Below are 24,486 nucleotides of genomic sequence, written 5' to 3' on the forward strand. Positions count from 1 at the left end.
GTAAAAAAATAACGAGATCCTTGTAATACCCTTACTATCATAATGTCAGGCTTCCGGCTATGCCACTCTGATAGCGAGGATATTACGAAAACTTCTATATACTTAATAATAAAATAGGAGCCTTTAACTTAAAACCGTATTGCTGTTTTCTGAAAAACCGAAAGTTCTTTTTCTTTATACAAACATGCATATATAAACAAATTCAATCACAATCTTCATATATATATATATACAAGACTTCTTTTACAAGTAACTTACAAATATTAGAAACATACATATCATTACAACTCATATCCCTCTCTACAAAAATATAATAACAAAGGCGAGGAAAAAAACTCTAAGATATATACAACACAATCAGATGCGCAAGGAAACTCTTTAAACTCCTCATCCGTCCTAAAAAACACCTGTCGTAGGTGAGAACCTAACCACACAGTTTCACTAGAGAAGTTCAGAATTGTCATAAGAAGATATGCGTAAGGAAAAGAATAGATTTCAATCACAGTGATCATCGTTCGTCTTATGAATCTTTTTGAAAATCAACAATTATCCAAAATCCAAGTTCATATTTTAAATTATAAAAAGACCTAATCAAACATGATATACAAAAGATTTCACCACATACCAACAACCCATTCTAACCAGACTTACCAATAATTGACCAATCTCGGTCTCTGGCCAAAATATAATCACACCAAGGTCTCTGACCTAACATATAATCAAATCATGGCCTCTGACCCAATATATAATCAAATCACACTCAAACCACTATAATCTGAACCAATCAATCATAATCACAAGTAATGAAGTTCAAACACAATCAAGAACAATTACAGCAAGTATGGCAATTAGCAGTTAAACATAAATATTCACACAGGAAAACCAAATGCAATATGCACACCCAAACAATGTCATATAAATGCATATCATGCATGCCTGTCCTACTGGTCATGAGCTCATGTGTCGGTTATATTTCCAGAACCTGACACATCCGGTAGCTGACCCAGACATAGAACACCACATCACGAAGTAAGTGAGACTAACCATAATCCTTGCATCTATCCATGCAGGTGCTTCACATTGCAACCCAGAAGCAAGTGTGACAAATCACAACCCTTATATCTACCCAAGAGGTCCTTCATCACATCCCGGATGCAAGTGGGATGAACCATAACCCTTACATTTACCCAGGCAGATGAGACGAACCACAACCCTTACATCTACCTAGGCAGGTGCCTTTCACCACAATCTTGGATGCAAGTGGGACGGATCACAACCTTTACATTTACCCAGGCAGGTGTTTAAAATCTCAACCCGGAGCAAGTGGGACAAACCACAACTCTTGCATCTACCCAGATGTCTCTAATCTTAACCCGAAGCAAGTAGGACCAAGACACAACACCTTGCATCTACCCAGGTGTCTCAGAAATCAAGTCTTTATCTCATTTCAAACATAATCATACTCAAACATAAGCAAGATAAACATCAAAACCACAATTATATAATAGTTATATTTCAATCAAACTTCAACATTAACATAATCATAATCATCACTTTAGGGGCTGACTAAACCCAACTTTCAAGTTTTTCAGGTTCAACTTAAAGTACTTCCAAGGTCCTTAACCTTTACATTATAGTTTTTGAAATTCACAAATCAAATTTTCAAATTAACAAAATTATTTTCAAATATCAAATCATTTTTTATATCTGACCATTTCTAAATATCAAATAATTTTAAAATATCAAATCATTTTCTTTAAAGTCGAACCACTTTTTATTTCAATCAAATTAGCTTCCTTTTCAAATCTTTTTCTATTGAAACCAAAGGAAAATCACTTGTTCATTTCAAAGTTTACAAGACCCTCATACCATTTTCGTTTAACATTATTTTCACTAAATCAAATTCATTAAAACTTCTCAAACTTGATTCTTTAATCAAAATCAAAATAAAATAAGTTAAATTCTTATTATTCAAAATTCCGCTTAAACTACCTTAAATCAAGATTTATTAAATCAAATTTCACGCCAAGTCTCTAAATTTTAGGGGGCAACAACCAATCTCATTTTTCCTTACAATTCAATTTATTTCAAACTTCTGAAAATTTTGGCAGCACCTCCCCTAAAATTTAGACTTTACTACCCTTCAAGGGTTCCACCCAAACCATGGTTCTCAACCTTTTTAAAACCAAACCATTACTCAATATAAACATACTAATCAGATTTCCAACATAATACCATTTTTTGATACAATCATATAAATTTGATTTTTTAATCATAAAATCATTTCTCGATATAAATATATAAATTAGATTTCAAATCCATCTTTCATTAACTACCACAATGCCAACTCAATTAATCAAGTAAATCTGAAATTCTCAGTGACTCCAACAAAATCAAGACACTAATATAACCATCAGGCGACCACTTCAACAACAACCAACAAACCAGAATACCCAGCCTTCTCAAACAGTCAATAAATTAATCAGATAAATAATTACATTCATCCAAAGCAACTAAGTTCAATCCGTTCAATCCATAAGACTCACATAATCATAAAAATATATTTTTCATATCATTATTGACTTGTAACAATTCATGGTAATAAAACAGTTTTAAGAAAAAGTCCTTACCTCGAATAATTGAAACTCAAAAGCTATAAAACCCCTTTTTCTCCCAGCCCACAACAACGGTAGCCGTAACTTCAGCTCCACTCCATTTTTGCAATAACCATAGCAACTTTAATCGCACATTCAAGAACCGAAACTCAATCCTATGGCAATAACGCCACAAAAATCTCAGCAACATTTAACAGAACAACGATTAAAAGGGTTTTAGAGCAAGACAACTTACTGTAATAAAGAATAAAGACAGAACAGAGCAACAGTAGCTCTGGCGGTGGATCCGACAAGCTCCAGTAGCAACGGCTTCAGCCGGTGACAACCCAAACAGCGGCGACGACAGCAGTACAGCTCAACGGCAGCAGGAGCAACTCCAACAGCACATGCAGAGCAGTGGCAACCTCCATCCACAACAACGGCAACTGTAGCAACAACATCCACTAATGTCACATTCTCTTTTCCCGGTGACAAGCTCTAGTGGCGTACTCACCCATCGGTGGCGACATATGTGACGGCGGCCACGGGATGCTACAGCTCAATGGCGGTGAGGCAGAACGGCGGCAGTCCTCCCTCCTCCTCACGTCGCGTCACTGGCTCGCGCCTTCTCTCTCAGCGTCTTTTTCCTCCTTGACGGTAACGACAGCAATGCATGGTGGCGGCTCAACGGTTTGGCAGCAGCAGCTCCCCCTTCTGCGTCTCCTTCTCTCTTGCGCTTGCTCTCTCTCTAACACATCACTCTCTCTCTCATCCAGGCTCCCTCTCTATGACGATGACTTTGCAACAGTGTAACACCCTGTTACCCTAAGCCTTACCTCTAGCCGTAAAGCAAAGAATAACAAAGTGACATGACAGTTCTAAAGCTTATAATATATATCCAAGAATTCATATAACTAGAAGCCCGATGAAGAAGTAAAGCTCAAAATCGCATAAAACAGAATTATAAAATGCGAAGTGTTCACACACGATAACTAAACGTGTAGGCACGAACAAAACAAGACATAATATATATAAAACCTTGTAGATAGCTCTAGAATATATAAGGTAATAATTAAATTAACAAGATATATATGTAAGTATGATATACCGAAAAGAGGACTAGTTACAGCTTGCGGTGTTTAGGCCGACTAGTCAAATTAAAATACAAAGAATTTTGAAGTTTAAAACAGCAACAACCTATCTCTCAAAGTTTTCAGGAATAAAGCCTCTAAGGCAACAAAGTAAAATATACAAAAGATGAGAGAAAAACTACATCATAAGCAAAGTAGAATAAAACATGAGAAAGATCATCCTCCACTCTGTCACCATATCCGCAAACTCACTGTGGTGGGTTGCGACATGCATCTGAAAAATAGCAACAACATATGCTATGAGAACTGGAGGTTCTCAGTATGGTAATAATGCGCAATATATAAGATGTAAGGTTTTGGGACGCCAAAGGCAATCCTAAAAATTCACATTGATACATATATCCAAGCTTAACAAAATAAATAAATTAAACCATAAATCATAAATAAGGCTATCTAACCTTAGGGGATTTCTAACTAATACCAAACACACTGCTGTATCCCACAACCTTTGCCAACCTACCCTCCACGCGATTCTATCGCCACCGCCTACCTAACCTTCTCAACACCAGACAAACACAGATAATGCAAGCAAGTAACTTACAGGTAATATACATATATAGCAAGTAAATTATGAAGCAAGTAAGCATATTATATATTTAGGCAAGGGATGCAAATAGGCAAAGAAAACGAAATACTTAGAAGATGCACAGGATGAATGCCTGTCCTAATGGCTCGTGATATCACTTGTCGGTTATAAAGCCAATCCTGATACAAAATTCGGATGGCAACTCCCAGATTAGTGTCTCTACTGTGCATACTCAGGAGGAATAATTCTGAGGGATGAGTTTCCTACCACCTTCTCCATCAAAGGGTAACGTTATGAGGGAGAGTGCCCTACCACCTTCCTCTGGATGTTGTATGATTCCGTGGGATAGTTTCTACCTTGCAACCAGAGAGAAAAGTAAGTGGGGAGCCCAGCTTCAACCCTCACATCTCAACATAAGCAGGATGAACCCATGCCCTACGCCTACAACTCAGCATAAGCAGGACGAACCACTGCCCTTAAGCCTACTTTTCATTAATATCATTCAAAATCAGTTTAATGATTCATAGTAAAATCTCTCAGCTCATTTTGAGCCTTATCAATCATCTCCGAGTCCCAGAATCAACATAACCATCATGATTTCTCAAGTCCTCAATTTCATCATCAATATAGTACTTCATCATACAGATCCAGCTAGACCATCCTCAACACATCAGAAACCTAAGTCTCCGTCTTCTAATTTTATTACCAGAAATTAACTAACTCTCCCATGTTTCAAAGTCTAAAACAAGCTAAAGGATCTTAAACAAATGTTATGAAAGTTTGCAAGCTTGCCAGAAAGGTAAAACGGTTAAATCAAGGTTTTCATTGAAAAATAGGGCATTGTGCCTACGCATAGGGTTGTGTGTATGCACGCCCTGAAGAGTTTTCTCAACTGGTGTGTACGCATAGTTGTATGCGTACGCACACAAAGAAAAATGTTCTATTTTGTATGTATGCATGAACACATGCGGACGCCCTCAACAGAAGGCTCTTCCCAACTTGTGCGTACGCACGAGTCGCAATACTTGTTCTGCTCGTAGTGTAGCCACAAGTGTGTGCGTGCACACACAAACTAGAACTCACAATTTTCTGCAACATCACGAATTCAGATTTTTGACACCAAATTCCAACGATCATATCTTTTTCTATAAAATTCTGATTTCCACAAAATCTGTACTGTTTTAAAGCTCTTTAAATTATCTTTAATTTGATATAAAATTCAATTAATTTCAAAAACTGAAGCTCAAGATATGATCCACCAAACTTGGCCTAAAATCCATTTTTACCAAAAAGCCTTAAAAACTCAATTTTACCAAAACTCTCAATTCACAACCAATTGGTCTACATCCAAACCAATCCTAGTGCATCTAAATTATATTCGTATACTCTCCAATCATTCCACAACCCATCAACATGCAATTTCATTCAAAAATTCTCACTTACATACCTTCAATTCTCAATTATTTCAACTCAAAGCATCATTTCACTATCCTCATCATTTATCAACATCAACAAGCTTTATAATCATACATTCATGAAAATCATCATACATCAACACTCATTACCAACCAATTGAATCCTATCCTAAGGTCTACTAGCCTAAGTGTCCAGAAACATTACATAATACATAAAAGAAACAGAAACCATACCTTGGCCGATTTCCACGCAACTCAAAACACCAAGCTTGTAACACCCTACCACACAGAGTCCTATGCTTAAGTCATAAATAGAGATGGCGAGGTATTACGACCTCTAAAAATAAAATTTATTACATATAGTAGTATGAAAAGGTTTATAACTAGGAGCCTTTGAAGAAAAAGGGGTAATTCAAAACCATTAAACCGAAAAGTACAACACTCCGATCGATAGCGTGAACGAAACAAATATAGAATAAGCCAACACGATAAGATATACAAAAGAGTGCCAATAATACAGATATCAAGGCTCAGGACTCGGTTTGCGAAGATAACCGGTCCGAGCATATAAGAGTATACATACGTATATAGTAGGAAATCCCAAAAGAACTCAAAAGACAAAATACAAAGTCTGTTTCTCCAAAATAACCTCTAAGAGGAGCTAATACAAAATATATATGAACAGTGGAGAATATAAGTATCTAAACAAGTATATAAACCAAAATACAATCCCAGGAGCTAAAGATCTTCGCCAAAAGGGAGTTTCCAGCATGTCTCAGCGAGTAGCCTCACATCCTGCATCTGAAAACCACAAAATCCGCATGGGTGAGAATCAGAGGTTCTCAACATGGTAACAGTACCCAAATTTCTAACATGTAATGTCTTGGGAAAGCCGAAGGCAATCCTAGAACTTCCAGATATAATCAAAGCGTATGAACAATGCTAAACCATGAGAAATGTAAATAGGCGACAAACTTAAGGATCTTCAAAGTAACTAGATATCCCCTTTCCAAATCTTGCAAACCTCCCAACTACCAACAGTAATTGAAATGCAAACACAAGTATATCAAACAAAGAAATGCACAAGTAGGAAGCGTATAAGACAATTAGGCAATTAGCAAGTAATGATGTAATCAATTAGGCAATCCAGAACAATCACATATAATGCATATGATGCATGCTTGTCCTAGTGGCTGATGAGTCTCATCTGTCGGTTGCAAAGCCAACCTGACATGTCCTGGTAGCTAACCATTGGATAGAACATCAAACACGGAGTAAGTGGAACAACGCCATAACCCTTGCATCTTACCCGCGTACCCGAAGCAAGGGACAACTTCACCCTGCCTCTTACCCAGGAAGTGTTACATTCTCGGCCCGGAGCAAGCGCCAACAGAACACAGCCCTTGCGTCTTACCCGCAACCTCGAATTTTTCTAAAGCAAGTGGATAACACCACTGCATCTTACCCGGCTTATTGACTTTTACTCGGAGCAAGCGGGTAACACTGCTGTATCTTACCTGGGGTCACATACAGAAACATTCTTTCATTACCATTAACATTCATTCATTCACCCAATCATACTCAATTCATACCCAGAGTAAGTGGATAACACTACTGCATCTTACCCAGCATTCTCACCTTTTACCCAGAGCAAGTGGTTAACACCACTGCGTCTTACCCGAAGGCACATCACAATCAATTTGAATTTCATTATCTTTATAATTCCCTCATCTTAGCCAACCGGCTTAAAAATCATAATTCATAATCAGCCATAACCATCATCACACACAGCCATTCGACTCATATCATACTCAGCCACTCGACTCATATCTTACACAGCACTCCACCACCTTCCTCCATGACCCATATCATCATTCATAACTCATCATAATATCCCCTTTCTTCGTCCACAAGTTACCCCCTTCCCTAGCTTCCTCTCAATCATTAGGCATTTTACATTAATTTAAGATTTAAGAGATGAAAATGGGGGTTTATAAGCCTGAAACAGCGCCTCGGAAGGTCGCAAGCTTGTTGGAAATGTGAAAGACTTGAAAACAAAAGCTTTAGAAAGGAAGAGGGTTGCGTGCGTACGCACAGAGGTGTGCGTGCGCACGCCCGGAAGTATTTTTAAAAGTGTGCGTATGCATAGGGCTGTGCGTACGAACAGAAAGCAAAAATCTACATTTTTGAGTGCGCGTACAAGGTGTGCTAGCGCCACCAACAGCGTGTCGTTCCCAACGTGTGCGTATGCACAGGGCTGTGCGTACGCACAGCTTGCAAAACCTTATTGTTCGTGTGCGTGCACAGGTTGTGCTAGCGCTCCCATCAGTGGCCCTTTCCCCGTGTGTGCGTACGCAAAAGTCTGTGCGTGCGCATGTCCAAAAATTCACGGGGTGTGCGTGCGCACAGGCCTGGGCGTGCGCACACAAATCAAAAATCACAAATTCTGCAGAATTTGCAAAATTCATATTTTTGCCCCAAACTTTCAAGGATCATATCTTCTTCCACAAAATTCTGATTTCTACCAAATTTAAACCATTTTAAAGCTTGTGAAATTATCTTTCTTTTGATATAAAAAGCATCAAATTCCAAAAATAATAGCTCAAGATATGATCCGTTGAAGTTAATCAAAATTCCATTTTTACCAAAACTCACAAACTTTCAATTTCTAAAACATACACTTCCAATTCTCATTTAAAATCAACTAAAACTCACCCTTCCAACATCAGTCATTTCCAAACCCTCATTCAATCATCAACCCACTAATTCCACCATATTTATCCAACTCTCATTTTAACAAATCTGACATCATAATCAACATCTCATAACTCAATTTCCAAACAAGTATTCAATTCATAAATCACCATACATATATACATAACAATATCATACCTCACTTATGCTCATCAACAAGAGCCCAACCTTATCATCCATTAAACATATCACATACAACTTTTACATGCTTTGCCAACAATTTTCATCACTCACAATCATTCAATCACTAATCAAATATTCATCTCAATCCAATGTATTCAACAACTACATCAACATTTCACAATCCACTAATTTCATACACAACAACATAATTCATTTCATTCCATCAACAACATTAATAGTTCAACTCCTATCTTAGGGTCTCTAGCCTAAGTTTTCACACCACATTACATTTTAGATACAGGAAACCGAAACCATACCTTTTCTGATTCCTGTTCAACTTGGAACACTCTCAAATTCAACTTCCAAGGTCTCAAAACTTCACCAACAGAGTTCCAAGCTTGGTGCTCCACTCTAAAGCTTTCCAAAATCACCAATCAAGCTCCAATACACATATATACAATGCCTAAGCCAAAATATCACACCTAAAATAACTCAATACCCAATACCTTAAATCCAAAGTTTCACTAGGTTTTGAGATACTTACCAAGCCCAAGGATCAAAAGAGGCAAGAACAAGCCTTCCCTTCAAGTTAATTAGATCCTATAACACAAAAGAGTTCACAATTTTAACATCTTTGCCCAAGAAATTCGAAAATCAAAGCTGGAAGAACAGAGGTGAAACGTAGCTTACCTCTTGCACAACCTTATGGTCTTTGTAAAGCTTGACGCTGCGGTCACGTGGTCATAAACAGTGTGGCGATCGGAGCTCCGGATCAAAAGTTATCAAGGATTGAAGATAACTAAGGGTTTATGTTTCATGGAGTGTTCTTCCTCCTCTTCTCCAAATGCTCATGAATAAGTATGCCACATATATCAGTTAGATATTCCTAAATTGCATACACACACACCCAGAGTATGCCAGAAGCATAGTCAGTTCGTCCCTTAGGCTCTATAGAAATGAACTGCTTTGATACCATAATGTAACACCCTACCACACAGAGCTTTATGCTTAAGTCGTAAACAGAGGTGGTGAGGTATTATGACCTCTAAAAATAAAATATATACATGGTAGTAGTTGAAAGGAATTTATAACGAGGAGCCTTGAAGGAAAGCTTAAACAAAAAGTCGCAAAAAGAATAGCTCATCAATCACACAAACGAAAACTCAGATAGGAAGAAAAGTAAAGATATCTATATAAAGAGTGGAATATAAAAAATTACAGAATATCAACCTCTAGATTCGACCTGCGAAGCCAAGGCCGGCTGAAAAATATTTACATACACATATATATCCCAAATAATCCTAAAATACATAAAACAAACACCTACTTCTCCATGATAGTCTCCAGGAGGGTCAAACATGAAATATATATAACGGAGAATCTATATACATACATACATACATACATATATATATATATATATATATATATATATATATATATATATATATATATATATATATATATATATATATATATATATATATATAGCATCCCAAGGACCAAACTTCGCTTGCATAGAAACTTCAGATGCTCAGCAAGGTGCCTCTAAACCTGCATCTGAAAAGCAACAATATGTATGAAATGAGAACCGAAAGTTCTCAGCATGGTAATTATGCCAACATAGGTAATATATAAGGTCCCGGTAAAGCCAGAGGCAATTTTAGTGCTCCAACACTCAATTAAACTTAAGAAGTATATTAAATCAGAGATTTGGTAAGTTATCTAAGGTAATCCAGTTCTAGGTCTAATTTTAACCTAACACTCCACTTCCGTCTCCTCCAACCCTCCGAATCACCGATGGAACTACACTTCCGCCAGCATGAGAGATCTCTCAGTTACAAAGATATACAAAACAGACAAAGAAAACATAGATAGGATGCAATTACGACAAATAGGACAAATAGCGAATAAGCATGGGTAATTAATTAAGCAAACCCAAGTAATGCACACTCAAGCAAAACAAATAAATGCATATTATATATGCCTATCCTATGGCTGATGATATCATCTGTCGGTTATATAGCCAATCCCAACATGTCCAGTAGTGAACCCTAGACAGAACACCACAACACGGAATATGTATTACTCGTCTACCCATGCCGGTGTTTCACCCAATCCAGAGTAGGCATTACTCAAATACTCAGGCAGGTGCCTCAACGATAACCTGGATAGGGATTACTCGTCCATCCTCAGGCCAAGACTCAGATAGGAATTACTTGCCTGTTTTCAAAGTTATAACTCGAATAGGAATTACTCATCTATCCCCAAAACCATTACTCAATTCTATCACTCTCATAGCCAATATTCTAATCTCCCTAATCTCATATCGCATTCAGTATTATCAATGCCTCATTAATTCAGCTATCACTTCGCGAAACCCTTTCCAATATCCCCTCAACTTATTCAACATATTCATCGTCATTCTAAGGCTTAAAAGCTCGCAAACGGACCTTAAACAAGCATCATAGAGGTTTGAAAAGTTAGAAGAAAGGTTTAAAACTCAAATATACTATTCTCAGTCAAAACAGCGTTCCGCGTACGCATGCCTTTCGCATACGTAGAAGTGTGAAATCTTCCATTCTCGTGTACGCCACCCTTATTCGTGTACGTGGGATGTCTAGGCAGAGCCTAGAGTCTGGGTTGCATGCATGTCCGCGTACGCATGGGCTATAGAATTGGCAAAAAGCTGCTAAGTTCATAAAAGTTAGTTTTTTACACCCAACTTTGAACGCACATAACTTTTTTGTTATAAATCATTTTTGGTTTGTTATTTGAATATTATAAATGTCACAGACCCAATTTCTATTCAAAATAAGTTTTACCAAATTTGGAGATCCGGAAGCCAAGTTATGGCCCGCCGAAGTTGGTCAAAATTTTAGCTTTTACCAAGTTTCACAAAATCTTTAACTTTTCCAATTCCTCCATTTTAAACCAAAATTGTACAATCCCAAAACAGCCACAACACTCATTCAATACCTTCCATTCATTTTGAAATATTTTACCACCCAAATCACTCATTTTATTCAATAATTATATATATACTCAATAATTCCTCAACCAAAATCAACCACAATCATTATGATTTGTAAATAATCAACTTCATAATCCACTACATACAAGCTCATATACTCAACAAAATCATAATTTAACACATACCTACTCATCCACCACTCCATACACAATCATATGCCATACACACCAATCAAACACAATTCATTATTCATCGTTTTATCATCATCACAACTCCTTATCATCATCAATCATCACAATCATCAATAATCAATACATTCTCACAATGAACTCAACATTCTACCAAAATTGCTAATCCTTAACAAGTTCACATCATTCAACTTATCCTACGGTCATCTACCCTAAGTGTCTTCATGTGACATTAAACATTAACTATGAGAAACCAAAACCATACTTTGGTTGATTCCAACTTAATGCACGGAACACCTTAATATGCCTCCCTTCTCCAATTCCAAATCACAAATTTTCAACTCCGCAAGCTCGAACTTTGGAACTTCGTTTCAAACCTCCAATTGAACTTCAAATCAACATAATTCAATATATTTCCACATCATATCAATATAATCAACACCAAATCTTACTAATTCAATAATTTTACAAGAGTTGGAGGCTTCTCACCTTATCCATGAGCAATTGGGGCAAAGTCCAATGATTTTCCAAAGTTAATTCATACCTAACATTACCAAAAATATAAATTCCCTCAACATATAACACCCAAATTATGAAACTAAAAGGGTAAAAACTGGGCACAAAATATCAAATTTCTTACCAAATTGTTCAATGAGTTTTGTAGAAAATTTTAAGATGAATGCGTGGCTGCTGACGGCTCATCAATCGAAGCTTCGAATTGAAAGTTATGTGGAAATGAAATTTGGAAGAGGTTAGGGTTCTTGATGTTTGCCCCCTTTTCCCTAAATACATCATGAATCCCTTTTGTTTAAGGGTGAAGTGGCTGAAGCCACTTAAGTAAGGGTGAATGGGTTGGCTCTTGGACCTAATATGGACTCAGTTCAATCGGTTTGACTTTTTGGTTCAGTTTTAAGTGAAAACCTTTAAAATTAATATTAAAATTTGTATTTTAATTATTTTTATCTTCTTAAACTATTATATTTAATTTTTTATTTTTTTAAAAATAATTAATTTATTAAATAATTATTTATTAGTTTTCAGGATTTTACAAGTGCTCGAAATTTTTTTAGTACTTCTTTTGCGTGTTATATTTTCTTTTCATTTTTTATTCTTTCTATGTTATAGCTCGTGTTTATTTTTCGAAAATACATTTAAATCATTAATAATCTTTATCAAAACTTTAAAGTTTTTCTGTTGATAAATTTTATTTGTTAACATTTGTTTCCAAACCTAAATTATATGAAAATTAGTAACTCACTCTCATACTATATATAAAGCTCCTCAAATATTTTATAGTATTTACTTCATAATTAAATAATATATTTTTTTAAGTTATTATGTATCTTGCATTTTTTCTGATTTTTGACACGTTATTTGTATTGGCTCATTTTTTTAAATATTGGTTAGGATTTGGTGTAATACTTTATTATTGGATGTGATGGTGTTCTGCATGTTTCTGGGGGCTAACAATCCGCAGGGGCGAATTGCTTTATCCAAATATTTTTTTTAAATAAATAAAGACAATACAAGGGGGCGTATTGCTTTTTCGAAAATTTTAAAAAGCAATACATGGGGGCGGATTGTATTAGTTTAATACTAAACACACAATATAAGGGGCGTATTGTATTAGTTTAATATTAAAAATATAATACAAGGGGGCGTATTGACAATACAAGACCAACGTATTTCCAGAACGCAGGGGGCAAAATGACATTACGTAGGGGGCGTACTGTATTTTTTAGATTAAAAAATATACCTCGAGTATTATAAAAAGAAGAACAAATTTGTTGAGTGTGAGTGTGGTTTATTTCGTTGAGAGAGTAAGAGAAGAAAAATGGAAGAAAGTGTTAGTTTGAAAATATATTATAATGGTCAAATCTTTCCACAAATATCTGAAGGTGTGAGTTTTGTATGTGAAAATCCATATGATCTTGTTATTTCTTTTGGAATAACATATGAGGAATTTAAGAGTATACTTTGTCAATGTGTTGATAATCAAATATTAAAGAGAGTCACAAATATTTTTTATAGACAGCCTGTGTTAGTATTTGGGGGTTTTATTCAATTTCAAATAATGTATGTGGTTGACGATGCAAGTATGCAAGGGATGTTTTTGATCTACCAACAAACACGGGCACAAGTGTCAGTTATCGAGTTATATGTTGAGTTCGAAGAATTAGTTGAGGTTAATTTACCTGAACCTAACATCGACTGGACGGTTTATGACACTGAAAGTGAAGAAGAATTCGAGGGCACTTATCATATTGTTGGTCCAGCTGAAGATGTCGACAAAGATGATATCATAGTTGAGCCTGACGTTGCAGATGTGACAAATGCACTAACGAGCCAACATCTATCTAGAGAGCCTTCTTTTATGCATGCTTTGGATCTAGATGTTATGAATGTACCAGAATTTCCTGAATTTGTCAATGCAGGTAAGTAGTCTTCTATTTTTTATTGTGATTAGTATTATAATAGTTATTATTAGCCTTTATTATAATACGCATTACTATTATAGTTATTATTTGTTATTATGATTATTTGTTGCAATTATTATTATTATTATTAATTTATCACTATTGTTATTATTATTAGTAATAGTAAGAATAATTATTTCTTGTTATGGCTGGTGTAGACCCTGTTGTTGTTACGGATGGTGAATTTGTTATCGGCATGGAATTTAGTTCTAGAGAAACTGTTATTGCAGCAATTAAATATTATATCATTCGTCGGGGTGTGGATTATCGAGTGTGTGAATCTGAGCCAACCACATTTTATGCTAAGTGTGTACAATATGGAACAAATTGTGATTGGCTTATCAGGGATAGTCTTATTAAGAGAAAGTTTTGTTGGGTTATAAGGCGGTACAATGGTAGTCACACATGCTCCAGAACAACAATCTCTCAAGATCATGCCAAGATAAACTCAGACATGATTGTAGAGGTTATAAAGCCATTGGTTGAAGTTGATCCATCTTTAAAGGTGAAATCTGTGATTGTTAAAGTGCAATTGAAATTCAATTATACGATAAGTTACCGCAAAGCATGGCTGGCTAAGCAAAAGGCAATTGCGAATATTTTTGGTGGTTGGGAAGCTTCTTATGAAGCTTTGCCATCGTGGTTTCAAGCAATGGTACAAAAAGATCCATCAGTTGCAGTCGAGATCGAAACTGCACCAGCTTACCAAGGGGATGAGGTGGCCCAGGATATTAGGATAATGACACGAGTGTTTTGGAGCTTTTACCCTTGCATTAGAGCATTTAGGAGCTGCAAACCAATCGTCCAAATAGATGGCACACATCTGTATGGCAAATACAAAGGAGCTCTCTTAGTTGCAATTTCTCAGGATGGCAATGGCAATATTGTGCCTCTTGCATTTGCCGTTGTTGAGGGTGAGACTTCTGATGCATGACACTTCTTTCTTACTCATTTGCGCACATATGTGGTGACGCAGGATGGTATTGGGCTTATCTCTGATCAACACGACTCTATTACCTCAGCAATAGCACGTAGTAACGGATCATGGGAGCCTCCAAGAGCTATCCGCATGTTTTGTGTTAGGCACATAGCATCCAACTTCTTAAGAAATTTCAAGGCACCGTATTTACAGAAGTTGATTGTAAATATGGGTACGTAAATTATAGTGAAATACTGATGTTAGTGTTATGTGGTCATACTTATTTTTTTCTTTTTTTTTACAGGTTATTATAGGACCGTGCGTGAATTTAATGTGCAGTATGTAAGATTACGTGAGCGTGGTGAGGCTTACACTCAGTGGCTCGATCGGATCCCACATTAGCAATATGCTTTGGCGTTCGATAATGGATATCGCTGGGGTCATATGACCACAATCCTAGTCGAGTGCATCAATGGGGTATTAAAGGGGGCGCGAAATCTTCCAATTACTTCACTTGTCAAGGCAACTTTTTACAGGCTAAATGAGTTGTTCACTAGGAAGAGGGCTGAGGCTGAGGCTCGACTGAATGTGAAACATGTATTCTCTGAATATGCAATCAACAAACTTCAAGTAAATCGGCAGACAGCGGGAAACATCCAAGTTAACTTGTTTGATAGGCAGAACGAGGTCTTTGAGGTGCACGAGATGCCCAGCGGTTTAGAGTATGCAATGAATCTCCGTCAACGACATTGTGATTGTGGTGAGTTTCAGACATATTGAATTCCTTGTCGTCATGTCTTTGCGTGTTGTGCGAACCAACGACTTCATTGGCAACAATATGTTCATGACATATATAGGATGGAGGAGATAAAAAAGGTGTATAGAGTAAGGTTTAAGCCATTAGGTAACCCAGCAACATGGCCTGTGTATCAAGGACCAAGGCACATAGCTAATCCGCACCTAAAGCGAGTATCCAAAGGACGTCCCAAAATAACTCGCTTCTTGAATGAAATGGATATGCGTGATATGCGTGGTCCTAGACGTTGCAGGCTTTGTGGAGGCCAGGGTCACAGTCGAAGTAGATGCCCTCATCGTGCAGGGTCAAGTGCTAGTGGTGGTGCTCATAATTCTTAGGGTTTTTTCCATTTATTTACTTCTTGTATTGGATTATGTACTACATTATGAATTACATTAAAAAAAATTACTCTAGCAATCTTACCACAATAGCAGTCTTACAACAATAGGTGAACAACAAATATAAAGATTACTTGCTAAATGTCTTTTTCACAAAGTTAGTACATTTTTTATTGCCTTTTTTATTGTGGAAGGGGTATATCTACTTGCGCTCCTGCGTGTTGGATCAATCCTCAAGTTATACCCCTTACTTTGTACATCGGTAGTGTGGAAACTTCTCGCACCTTCCACCCAATCTATATCTTCCGCCGTAGCTGCATGACATGAACAACCAAAAGAATAAATACACTAATCAAGTATTAGTATTCATTAACAATATTAAATTAAATACACTAATATTAAATACACCAATATTAAATACACAATTACCATCACTATCATCTTCACTGTCGTCCTCACCATCACTATCAGCCACAGTCATTGGTGCTTGCACTTCAGGAAAATTAACAGCATTACTATGACCAATCCCTCTAGCGACACTCTGGATCGAGTCAATAGACCTTCTAGACCCCGAGCATGGAGAGGGAATGCGACGTCTTAGTCTCGAATCCACAGATGACCGACCCGGCGCAATTTGAGGCGAGTGCTGGCTATGCTGTGGTGCCTGCTCGTTAACTGTAGGAGGTTGAGGATGGGATTGCTACGCTTGTAGCTGAGGGTCAAAGAACAAGTCATTTACCCATTGAGATGTCTCTGTTTCAGCCACCAACTGATATAGCTGGTGCTTTGATGATTATGCAGCTGTGTCTACATGCTGTGACATAAAAGGTAGATAATATCCCTGGTGGGGTGGCATGCGTAATGAGTGTGAGTCAGGGAACAACTGACTGAAAAATGATGGTCCAGGTTCAGGGTTTGGCTGTGTGTACGAGTACTGGTGTGGAAAGGAAGTTGGCAGTTGGTATGGGTGTATGATGGGTTGTGGCTGCGGCTGTGTCAGTGGCAGTGGCTGTGGAACATAACCAGTCAGTCGTAGATGAGCCCCATATGCTTCTGTATACCATTGCATATACCGATCAGATGCTTGATAGTGTAGTGCAAGATCACCAACCAGAACGGAACTCAAACGGTTTGTCCATCTCATAATGTATCCAGAATGTTCAACTATCCAATCTTTGTTCTTTGGTCCAGTGAGAACCACGTTGTGGGATTCTGCAAGACGAGTAGCTTCTCCAGGAACTTCCTGCACCAGACCGAATTGCCTCATCACCCGATCGGATGCATGCCACTCAATGCATTCAAACGATATTAGTGGCACAACTACACTCCACATGAATCGATGCTTAAAATGTCATTTGGAACTACAATATTTTCTATATGAGCAGGACTGTATGGGTTCCACACAAACTGCAAAAACATTCCAAAACGACTGCATAAATACAAACACAAATATAATGCCAATATTAATAACAACATTGTAAAATACAAAAAAAACAACTAACCCCATCTGCATGAATATCATCTAGTAAACGCATGATGTGAGAAATGGTCCACTTTTGGTATCTGTGAAACTGTGAGCGCCAAAACATCCAGCTGAAATAAAATAAATCTCTAACACTCAGAACCAATATATGTTATATAATATAATTAAACAATACATAAGTGATAATATGTTAACATATGAAATAATTTTACCTGCACGCAAGCGGAAAACTAGGATACGATCGCATCGGTGCTAGGAACGGTAACCGTTCCCAAGCCCATATACAAAGCAGTGCCAATGGGCCATCCACCTCCTTGCAATCGTAACGTGATGCCTGACATAATGCCCTATACAAATGTGCCAGGCAAGCAGATCCCCAGCTAAAGCCTCTAATGTCAGAAAAATTTCGGAGCAAAGGCAAGAACTTCCAGTGGATTGTCATTCTTGACTTGTCGCAAAATAAATTTGTGCCAAACAACAATAACAAGTATATCTTGATGTACATTTGTCTACCAAGTGCGGTGTCCAACTGCATGCGCCGCTTTAGGGTGCGGAGCCATGTAAACTTGACACCGCTTCCTTTATGATCAGCGCCAGTAGGTGCAATTCCAAATTGTGTCATGAATTCATTTTCGAGGCCATTAGTGCTACTATCCGTAAATCCTGACACTGGCATACCATCTATTGGGAGTCCAAATATCATTGCAACATCCTCTAAGGTTATCGTGCATTCACCGTGTGGAAGATGAAACGTATGAGTCTCTGGACGCCATCGCTCAATTAAGGCATTTATAAGTGCATTGTGCAAAATAAGTTTCCCAATTTGAGATATGTGATAGAATCCACTATCTCGTAACTCGATCTCAACTCGGGATTCATATGAATCTTGGTTCAGATATCTTGATTCTAAATTTCTTGAACTCTGAAACAAATAAAAAATTATAATTAACAATAGCAACAACAAAAAAAAACAAACATAAATAATAATAATAATAATAATAATAATAATAATAATAATAATAATAATAATAATAATAATAACAACAACAACAACAACAATATTAACAATAATACTAACTATGACAATAACAACAATAATAACAAATATACAAACATAAAAATAATTACATATGGTGGACGTTCAATGTATTCAACAATGTGATCTTCAGGACGCGTAATGTCACGAACCATCTTCTATTTGTATTCTTTCTGAAACAAAAAACTATTATATTATATAAATTATATCTAACATATTTCCAATATTTCTCTAACATTAAATAAATAAATAAAAGCATATTTAAATAATATTATATATAATATTTTCAGTTCTGTTTGAAATAAACAACATACCCCCACTTTAACATTTATTCAACATAAATTTAATAATACAATAAATAAAATATATTCTGAACATATGTATGGCATCAAATCTTATATTTTATATTTTTGTAAATAATATATGTAAACAATATATGCTAATATATTATATTAAATATGTTTAACTTATTGGTAAATACAAAAAATATATATTTAAATTTTAACATATGTTCGTATGTATTGTAGTATATATTTAAGTATTTAAATTCTTCTACAAAAATATATAATATATGAAGTATGTTTAAAGTTTAAAGTATCTTAATAATATATTAAGTACTTTTTTTGTTTACAAATTAAAAATATATTTTAGTACTATCTTAGTCTAACTAAAATTGTGACCCTAACTGATACTTGTTTTAATACTATTCTTACTAATAATGAATTAATTAACCCAAATTAATTTTTGAAAACTAATCTAATTTATTTTTTATTTACAGTAATTAAAATAATTTAACTAACTAAAAATATTATCACTAAAAAATGTACTTACTTGGTTATGTTAACAGAGATATAGCAAAATCATAGATTTGAATATGAAGCTCTAGTATGGAGGAAGGGGTTGTTTGAGTTACAGAAGAAAGAAGAAAGAAGAAAGAATTGTTGAGTGTGGGGTGCTCAGGAGAGAAAGGACGAGAATTGAAAGTGAGAGGAAGAGAGAGAATGTGAGTATGAAGAGGGACCAAGGGGTATTATGAGATTCACAGGTTGAGGGGGGCCATTGACACGTGTCATGCATGCAGTCGATACAAAGGGGGCGGATTGCAGGTACATTACAAACGGGGCGTATTGCAGATCCGTCAGGACGGCGCCCCCAGTCTCCTGTATAACTCCGTTTTCTTCCATTTTAATGAAAAACACCATCTCCTCTCCAATTATAAAATAAAAAATCGATTTGTATTCTCTATATTCATATATGTTAAAAATTTAAACTTTTACTTCTGACAAATAAGAAGAGTGTATTAAATGTCTTGGCAAAAAATCAAGTTGCATTGTATTATAGGTCTGAACAAGTTATATAGATATTTTCTTGACTTTTCATTCCCCCACTCTGATTTATCTTGGTTCCAGAATTCTCTTTTCCGTAGCATAAAAATTGGGCAGGTTTCTGTTTTATTTCTTCATCTTTCTTTTTAATCCCTAGTATAGCTTTTTTTTCTTCTTTTCTTTTTTTATATCTTTAATTTGTATTTCTTCTTTATAAGTTGTTATCTGAGTTCTTCGTGCAATATACGACAATTTTTTTCTTTGCTTCATCCTTTTTTATTTTATTTACTCGAATCATTAATTGATTTTATTTTTAAACTTAGTTTATTTTTTGTAATTAACTGATGCATTTATTATAGAACATTTTTTAAACATCTCCTTGAATATTGTGATAGGTAGGACAATGCAGTCTTCTTTGGGTTTAGGTGCTCGCAATTTTGTTTTCTGCTTGGACCTTGGCGTTGTATGTTTTTTATAACAATATCTTTTGTTTTTTGTTATTAACTATTTATTTATAAATTCATATGTGTGTGTGTGTATATATATATATATGCATATTTTTGTATGTATATATAGTTGGTGTTTTATGTGTGGATAAAAAATTATTTTTCATAACTTTTGATTTTTTCTTTCTTTTGTAGGTTGCAGCTTCTCTTTTTAGAAGTTTTTATTATGCGTTTAAACACGAACTCATCTCCCGAGTCATATTCCTTGATTTTACTGGCCAGCAATTTATGTTAAAGTTGGAAAAGTCTAATTCTGATGCTTTAATTACTGAGGGCTTGGTTGACCTCTGTCTGTATTACAATATTAAACTGTTTTTCTTCTTTATTGTTTTATACAGGGGGAAAATCAAATTTTTTATGTTCAATTGTTGTAGCCGAACCAATCCTTTGTCTAATGTAGGTTGCCAACTCTCGGGTATTATTAACCACAATTTTTTTCTGATATTGATTATGATGATAAAATTATAGTGGGGAAAGCATTTGAGAATGAAGACTTATTTACCATGTTTTCCCTGAATTATAACCTTAGGTTGTGTTCTCCTTCGAATTTTGTCTCTTACAAGGTTCATCTAGCCACCATGACATCTAATTTTTAATTTCTTTTTCGTATGTTAGAAACGATTTTCTCTAAATTCACCAACCCAACAAATTTTTTAGTAGACTATAATTTAATTCAGACTATTTTTTCTTATTTATCCAATTATCTTTTTTGTTGTCTTTATAAATCTATTATCAAACGGGAGGCAATTGTGATCGAGAAAAAATATCAAAATATCATTCTGATGAATATGTTCTGGTATGTAATATTTTTTTTATTTTTAATCTTAGTATGTTGTGCCATTTTTTCTTTTCTTTTAAATTGAACGATGCATTATTTCTGATGTGATATAATCTATTATTATTAATATTAGATTTATTATATTGTAGACTTTACTTATGGGGTTAATTGAAATTGCATTTTGCTACAAACCCAAGACAGTCGATGTAATTGATGAAGTTGGTTCTACCTATGTTGTTGAGGTAAGATGCAGACCTAGCAGGCCTAGAGAATGTTATTTTAGAAAAAGTTAGAGATTCTTCTCAAACGATCACATGCTTCGTCCTAGCAGTGTTATTAGGCTTATAGTTTACTCTCTCAGAAAAAAAAGTGTTTATTGTCACATCCTTTTGCTGTAATAGTTGTTGAATCTTTCTTTTTTTGTTAAATTCATATTATTATCAATATTTTGTCTAACATCTTAATCGTTGTATTTCCACCATGTTAAGAGTACTTTTATTTTCATTTTTCTTTATGATTTATTTAATAGGAATCTTTTTTTTCTTTAATTCTTCCTAACATATATGAATACGATTTTGATATAACATTGATTATCTATTTTGTTTTTTTTCTTTTTTACACTCTCTTTTAAAATACTATTTTCATTTTTTATTTATTATTTTTTGTTGAACCTCTCTTAACCTTTTTAAAGTCTTAGGAAGAACTTTATATTTCAAAGTAACTTGAGCAAAATCAATCTCAAGTTGATTTTCAAAATTCTAGAAGTTGAATCAATTGTTTTTTCAAAATGAGACCAATAACTCCCCTTTCCCTCTTATAATATATTTGCATTCTTCCATTTGTACATTTACATTTTTTCGATTAACGTTATCATGTCAAATATAATCTCTAAACAACGGAAATGTTGGCTGTTCTTGCCAAACTCATACGCATGTAACTATCATCTTCATACATATTGTCCTTTATCTCGATATCTTGATCTTTTTGTTATAGGCTTTGACAATTTTAAGTGATTCAAACTTATTTGGTTGATTTCGTTGCTATCGACTTGACCTCTTTGATGATATAATCGGTGTAAGAGTTTGACCAAAATATTCATAAAAAATATAAAACCCATTTTTTTAAATATTAATGATATTTAAATATAATGAGTATAGTCTCGTGAAAAAATACTTACGTCATTTTTAATACTAATAGAATATTAAATAAAGTGTTCTATACAATTTTTCTAAATTTTTAACAGTTTTATATAATTTTTTCATACTGGAATGGCTTTTTTTTATGTTGTATGCCATTTTGTTCTATTATAGTACTCAATTAATAACTGAGTGTAGCCAAAAGATTTTTTTTTAATTACTGTTCATTTGAGTTTTTTTAATGATATAGACTTTAGGGTTCATCACTTAGAACGAGAATTTGTATAATTGTTTTACTTTTTTTAGGTTATCCATTTGTGTTATGGTCTCCTTTTATTCTGTATTATTTTATTCTTCTATTATATATAATTTTCATACTAGTGTAAAACGCGGTCATGTACATAATCTATTTTATTGTATTTATGTATAATTTAATTATAAAAATATTAATATATATTTAATTTAGTTATTCTGTTAGTCTCTATAGTTTTGTGAAATTTTTAATTAGGTCCTTATACTTTTTTTTTAATTAAGTCCCTGTACCAAATTTTTTTTAATTAGATCCTTATACTTTTTTTATTTGGATTGCTGCATCAATTTTTTTAGTTAGATCCTATACAATTAAACCAATTACTGTCAAAAGGGACCTATTTGAAAAAAAAAAATTAGTGTAGAAACCAAATTAAAAGAAAAAAAAGTATAGAGACTTAATTGAAAATTTTGCAAAACTATAAGGACCAACAGAGTAATTAAACCTATATATTTATGATCTAATGTATATATATCAACTATATTATCTTGTTTATATGTGGTGGATCATTTTTTTCATATCAAAAACATAAATAAATTTTTATATACATATTCAATATCAGTTTGTAAGTTAAGGAATATACTATTACATTGTGCATTTAATTTTTAACAAAAAAATCAAAAGATTTTTACTTCTTCATCAACCATCTTCATTCTCAAAAGCAACCACACCCTCTTAAATAGACACAGAAAATGTTTTTCCTTTTCAAAAAAATAAGTAACCTCATAACAAATTTAAATACATAATGCATGGATATGAAAATTTATGCATGTATTAATCTTTTTCTTTATTTTATAATTACCGTATTGATTTAATAGTCATTATTTTTTAATCCTAACTACACTTTGAATCAGATAAAATGCAGAAAAAATTATGTTTATCAATTTCTGTTTTAATCTAAACCTTTTTTTTCTATTGTAAGAATTGTTTCTTCATCCCATATAGACCTACAAATTTGTTTTTTTATATATGCTAATAAATTTGTTATTATGTTTCCACATTCACATAGTTTTTGTGACAATTTCTCTACGATAATTTTCTACTATGGCATGACTACAGAAAATAATAAATACATATGCTTTAGAAATATTGAATTATGTTTAAGCTATACTAAACTAATCATACTAAAATATTTTATTTAGTTGCTTCAACTCTATTTCTAAATTAAATTTAGTATACGATAAACTTAAAAGTTATTGCAACTCCTTTCACAGCTTTTTACAATGCTAATTATAAACTAAAACAAAGAAAAATTTATATATTAACTAAAATTTATTTACAAATATCTATTTTATCATGACTTGTTACATTTAGCAGAGAAAATTTATTTAATATGAGTTTTCAAATACACAAATTTATAAATAATAGAGTTCTAAGCAACATCATCATCAGCTGCTGGTAATAATTAAAAAAGAAGCACTCCTCAACTTACTTTTCAGTGGAGAAAATTAAAAAGGATGAAGAAGAGCTTTAATTGACTTCCTACCATGGAGCAGTGGAACTTGAAGCTGTCGTTCACTGAAGAATGGATTATAAAGGATTCTTCTCGAGTTATAATGAAATCAAACAACAAAATAAAGAGAGAACTAACCATCCTTCATTCGCAGTATCCACCGGTGAAGGAACGACTGCAACGGCGTTCGGCGGTAGAGGCAGT

The 24,486-nt window shown here is 34.5% G+C and overlaps 2 protein-coding genes across 2 annotated transcripts; one reads left to right on the plus strand and one right to left on the minus strand.

Moving 5' to 3' along the window:
* The first annotated feature begins 13,799 nt into the window (after nt 1–13,799).
* Nucleotides 13,800–15,523, plus strand: LOC112778651 (uncharacterized). The gene is made up of 4 exons (XM_025822951.1): nt 13,800–14,160; nt 14,361–15,116; nt 15,225–15,353; nt 15,426–15,523. Exons 1-4 carry the CDS (start codon nt 13,800–13,802, stop codon nt 15,521–15,523), a joined length of 1,344 nt encoding a protein of 447 aa, XP_025678736.1.
* Nucleotides 15,524–17,575: 2,052 nt separating this feature from the next.
* LOC112778652 (protein MAIN-LIKE 1-like) lies at nt 17,576–19,958 on the minus strand. Its single transcript, XM_025822952.1, has 4 exons — nt 19,818–19,958; nt 17,951–18,660; nt 17,758–17,848; nt 17,576–17,662 (listed from the first exon to the last, which is right to left on the minus strand). Exons 1-4 carry the CDS (start codon nt 19,956–19,958, stop codon nt 17,576–17,578), a joined length of 1,029 nt encoding a protein of 342 aa, XP_025678737.1.
* Nucleotides 19,959–24,486: the final 4,528 nt, after the last annotated feature.

Source organism: Arachis hypogaea, chromosome 19 (genome assembly GCF_003086295.3).
Source record: "Arachis hypogaea cultivar Tifrunner chromosome 19, arahy.Tifrunner.gnm2.J5K5, whole genome shotgun sequence".
Lineage (NCBI taxonomy): Eukaryota > Viridiplantae > Streptophyta > Magnoliopsida > Fabales > Fabaceae > Arachis > Arachis hypogaea.

Coding starts and splice junctions, on each gene's coding strand:
- LOC112778651 (XM_025822951.1), top strand. CDS start 13,800: ATGTATGTGGTTGACGATGCAAGTATGCAAGGGATGTTTTTGATCTAC. Junction 15,117..15,224: donor TGCATTTGCCGTTGTTGAGG/GTGAGACTTCTG, acceptor CTATTACCTCAG/CAATAGCACGTAGTAACGGA. Junction 15,354..15,425: donor GAAGTTGATTGTAAATATGG/GTACGTAAATTA, acceptor TTTTTTTTACAG/GTTATTATAGGACCGTGCGT.
- LOC112778652 (XM_025822952.1), bottom strand. CDS start 19,958: ATGGAAGAAAACGGAGTTATACAGGAGACTGGGGGCGCCGTCCTGACG. Junction 18,661..19,817: donor TCAATGGCCCCCCTCAACCT/GTGAATCTCATA, acceptor TATTTGTTTCAG/AGTTCAAGAAATTTAGAATC. Junction 17,663..17,757: donor ATGATATTCATGCAGATGGG/GTTAGTTGTTTT, acceptor ATGTTTTTGCAG/TTTGTGTGGAACCCATACAG.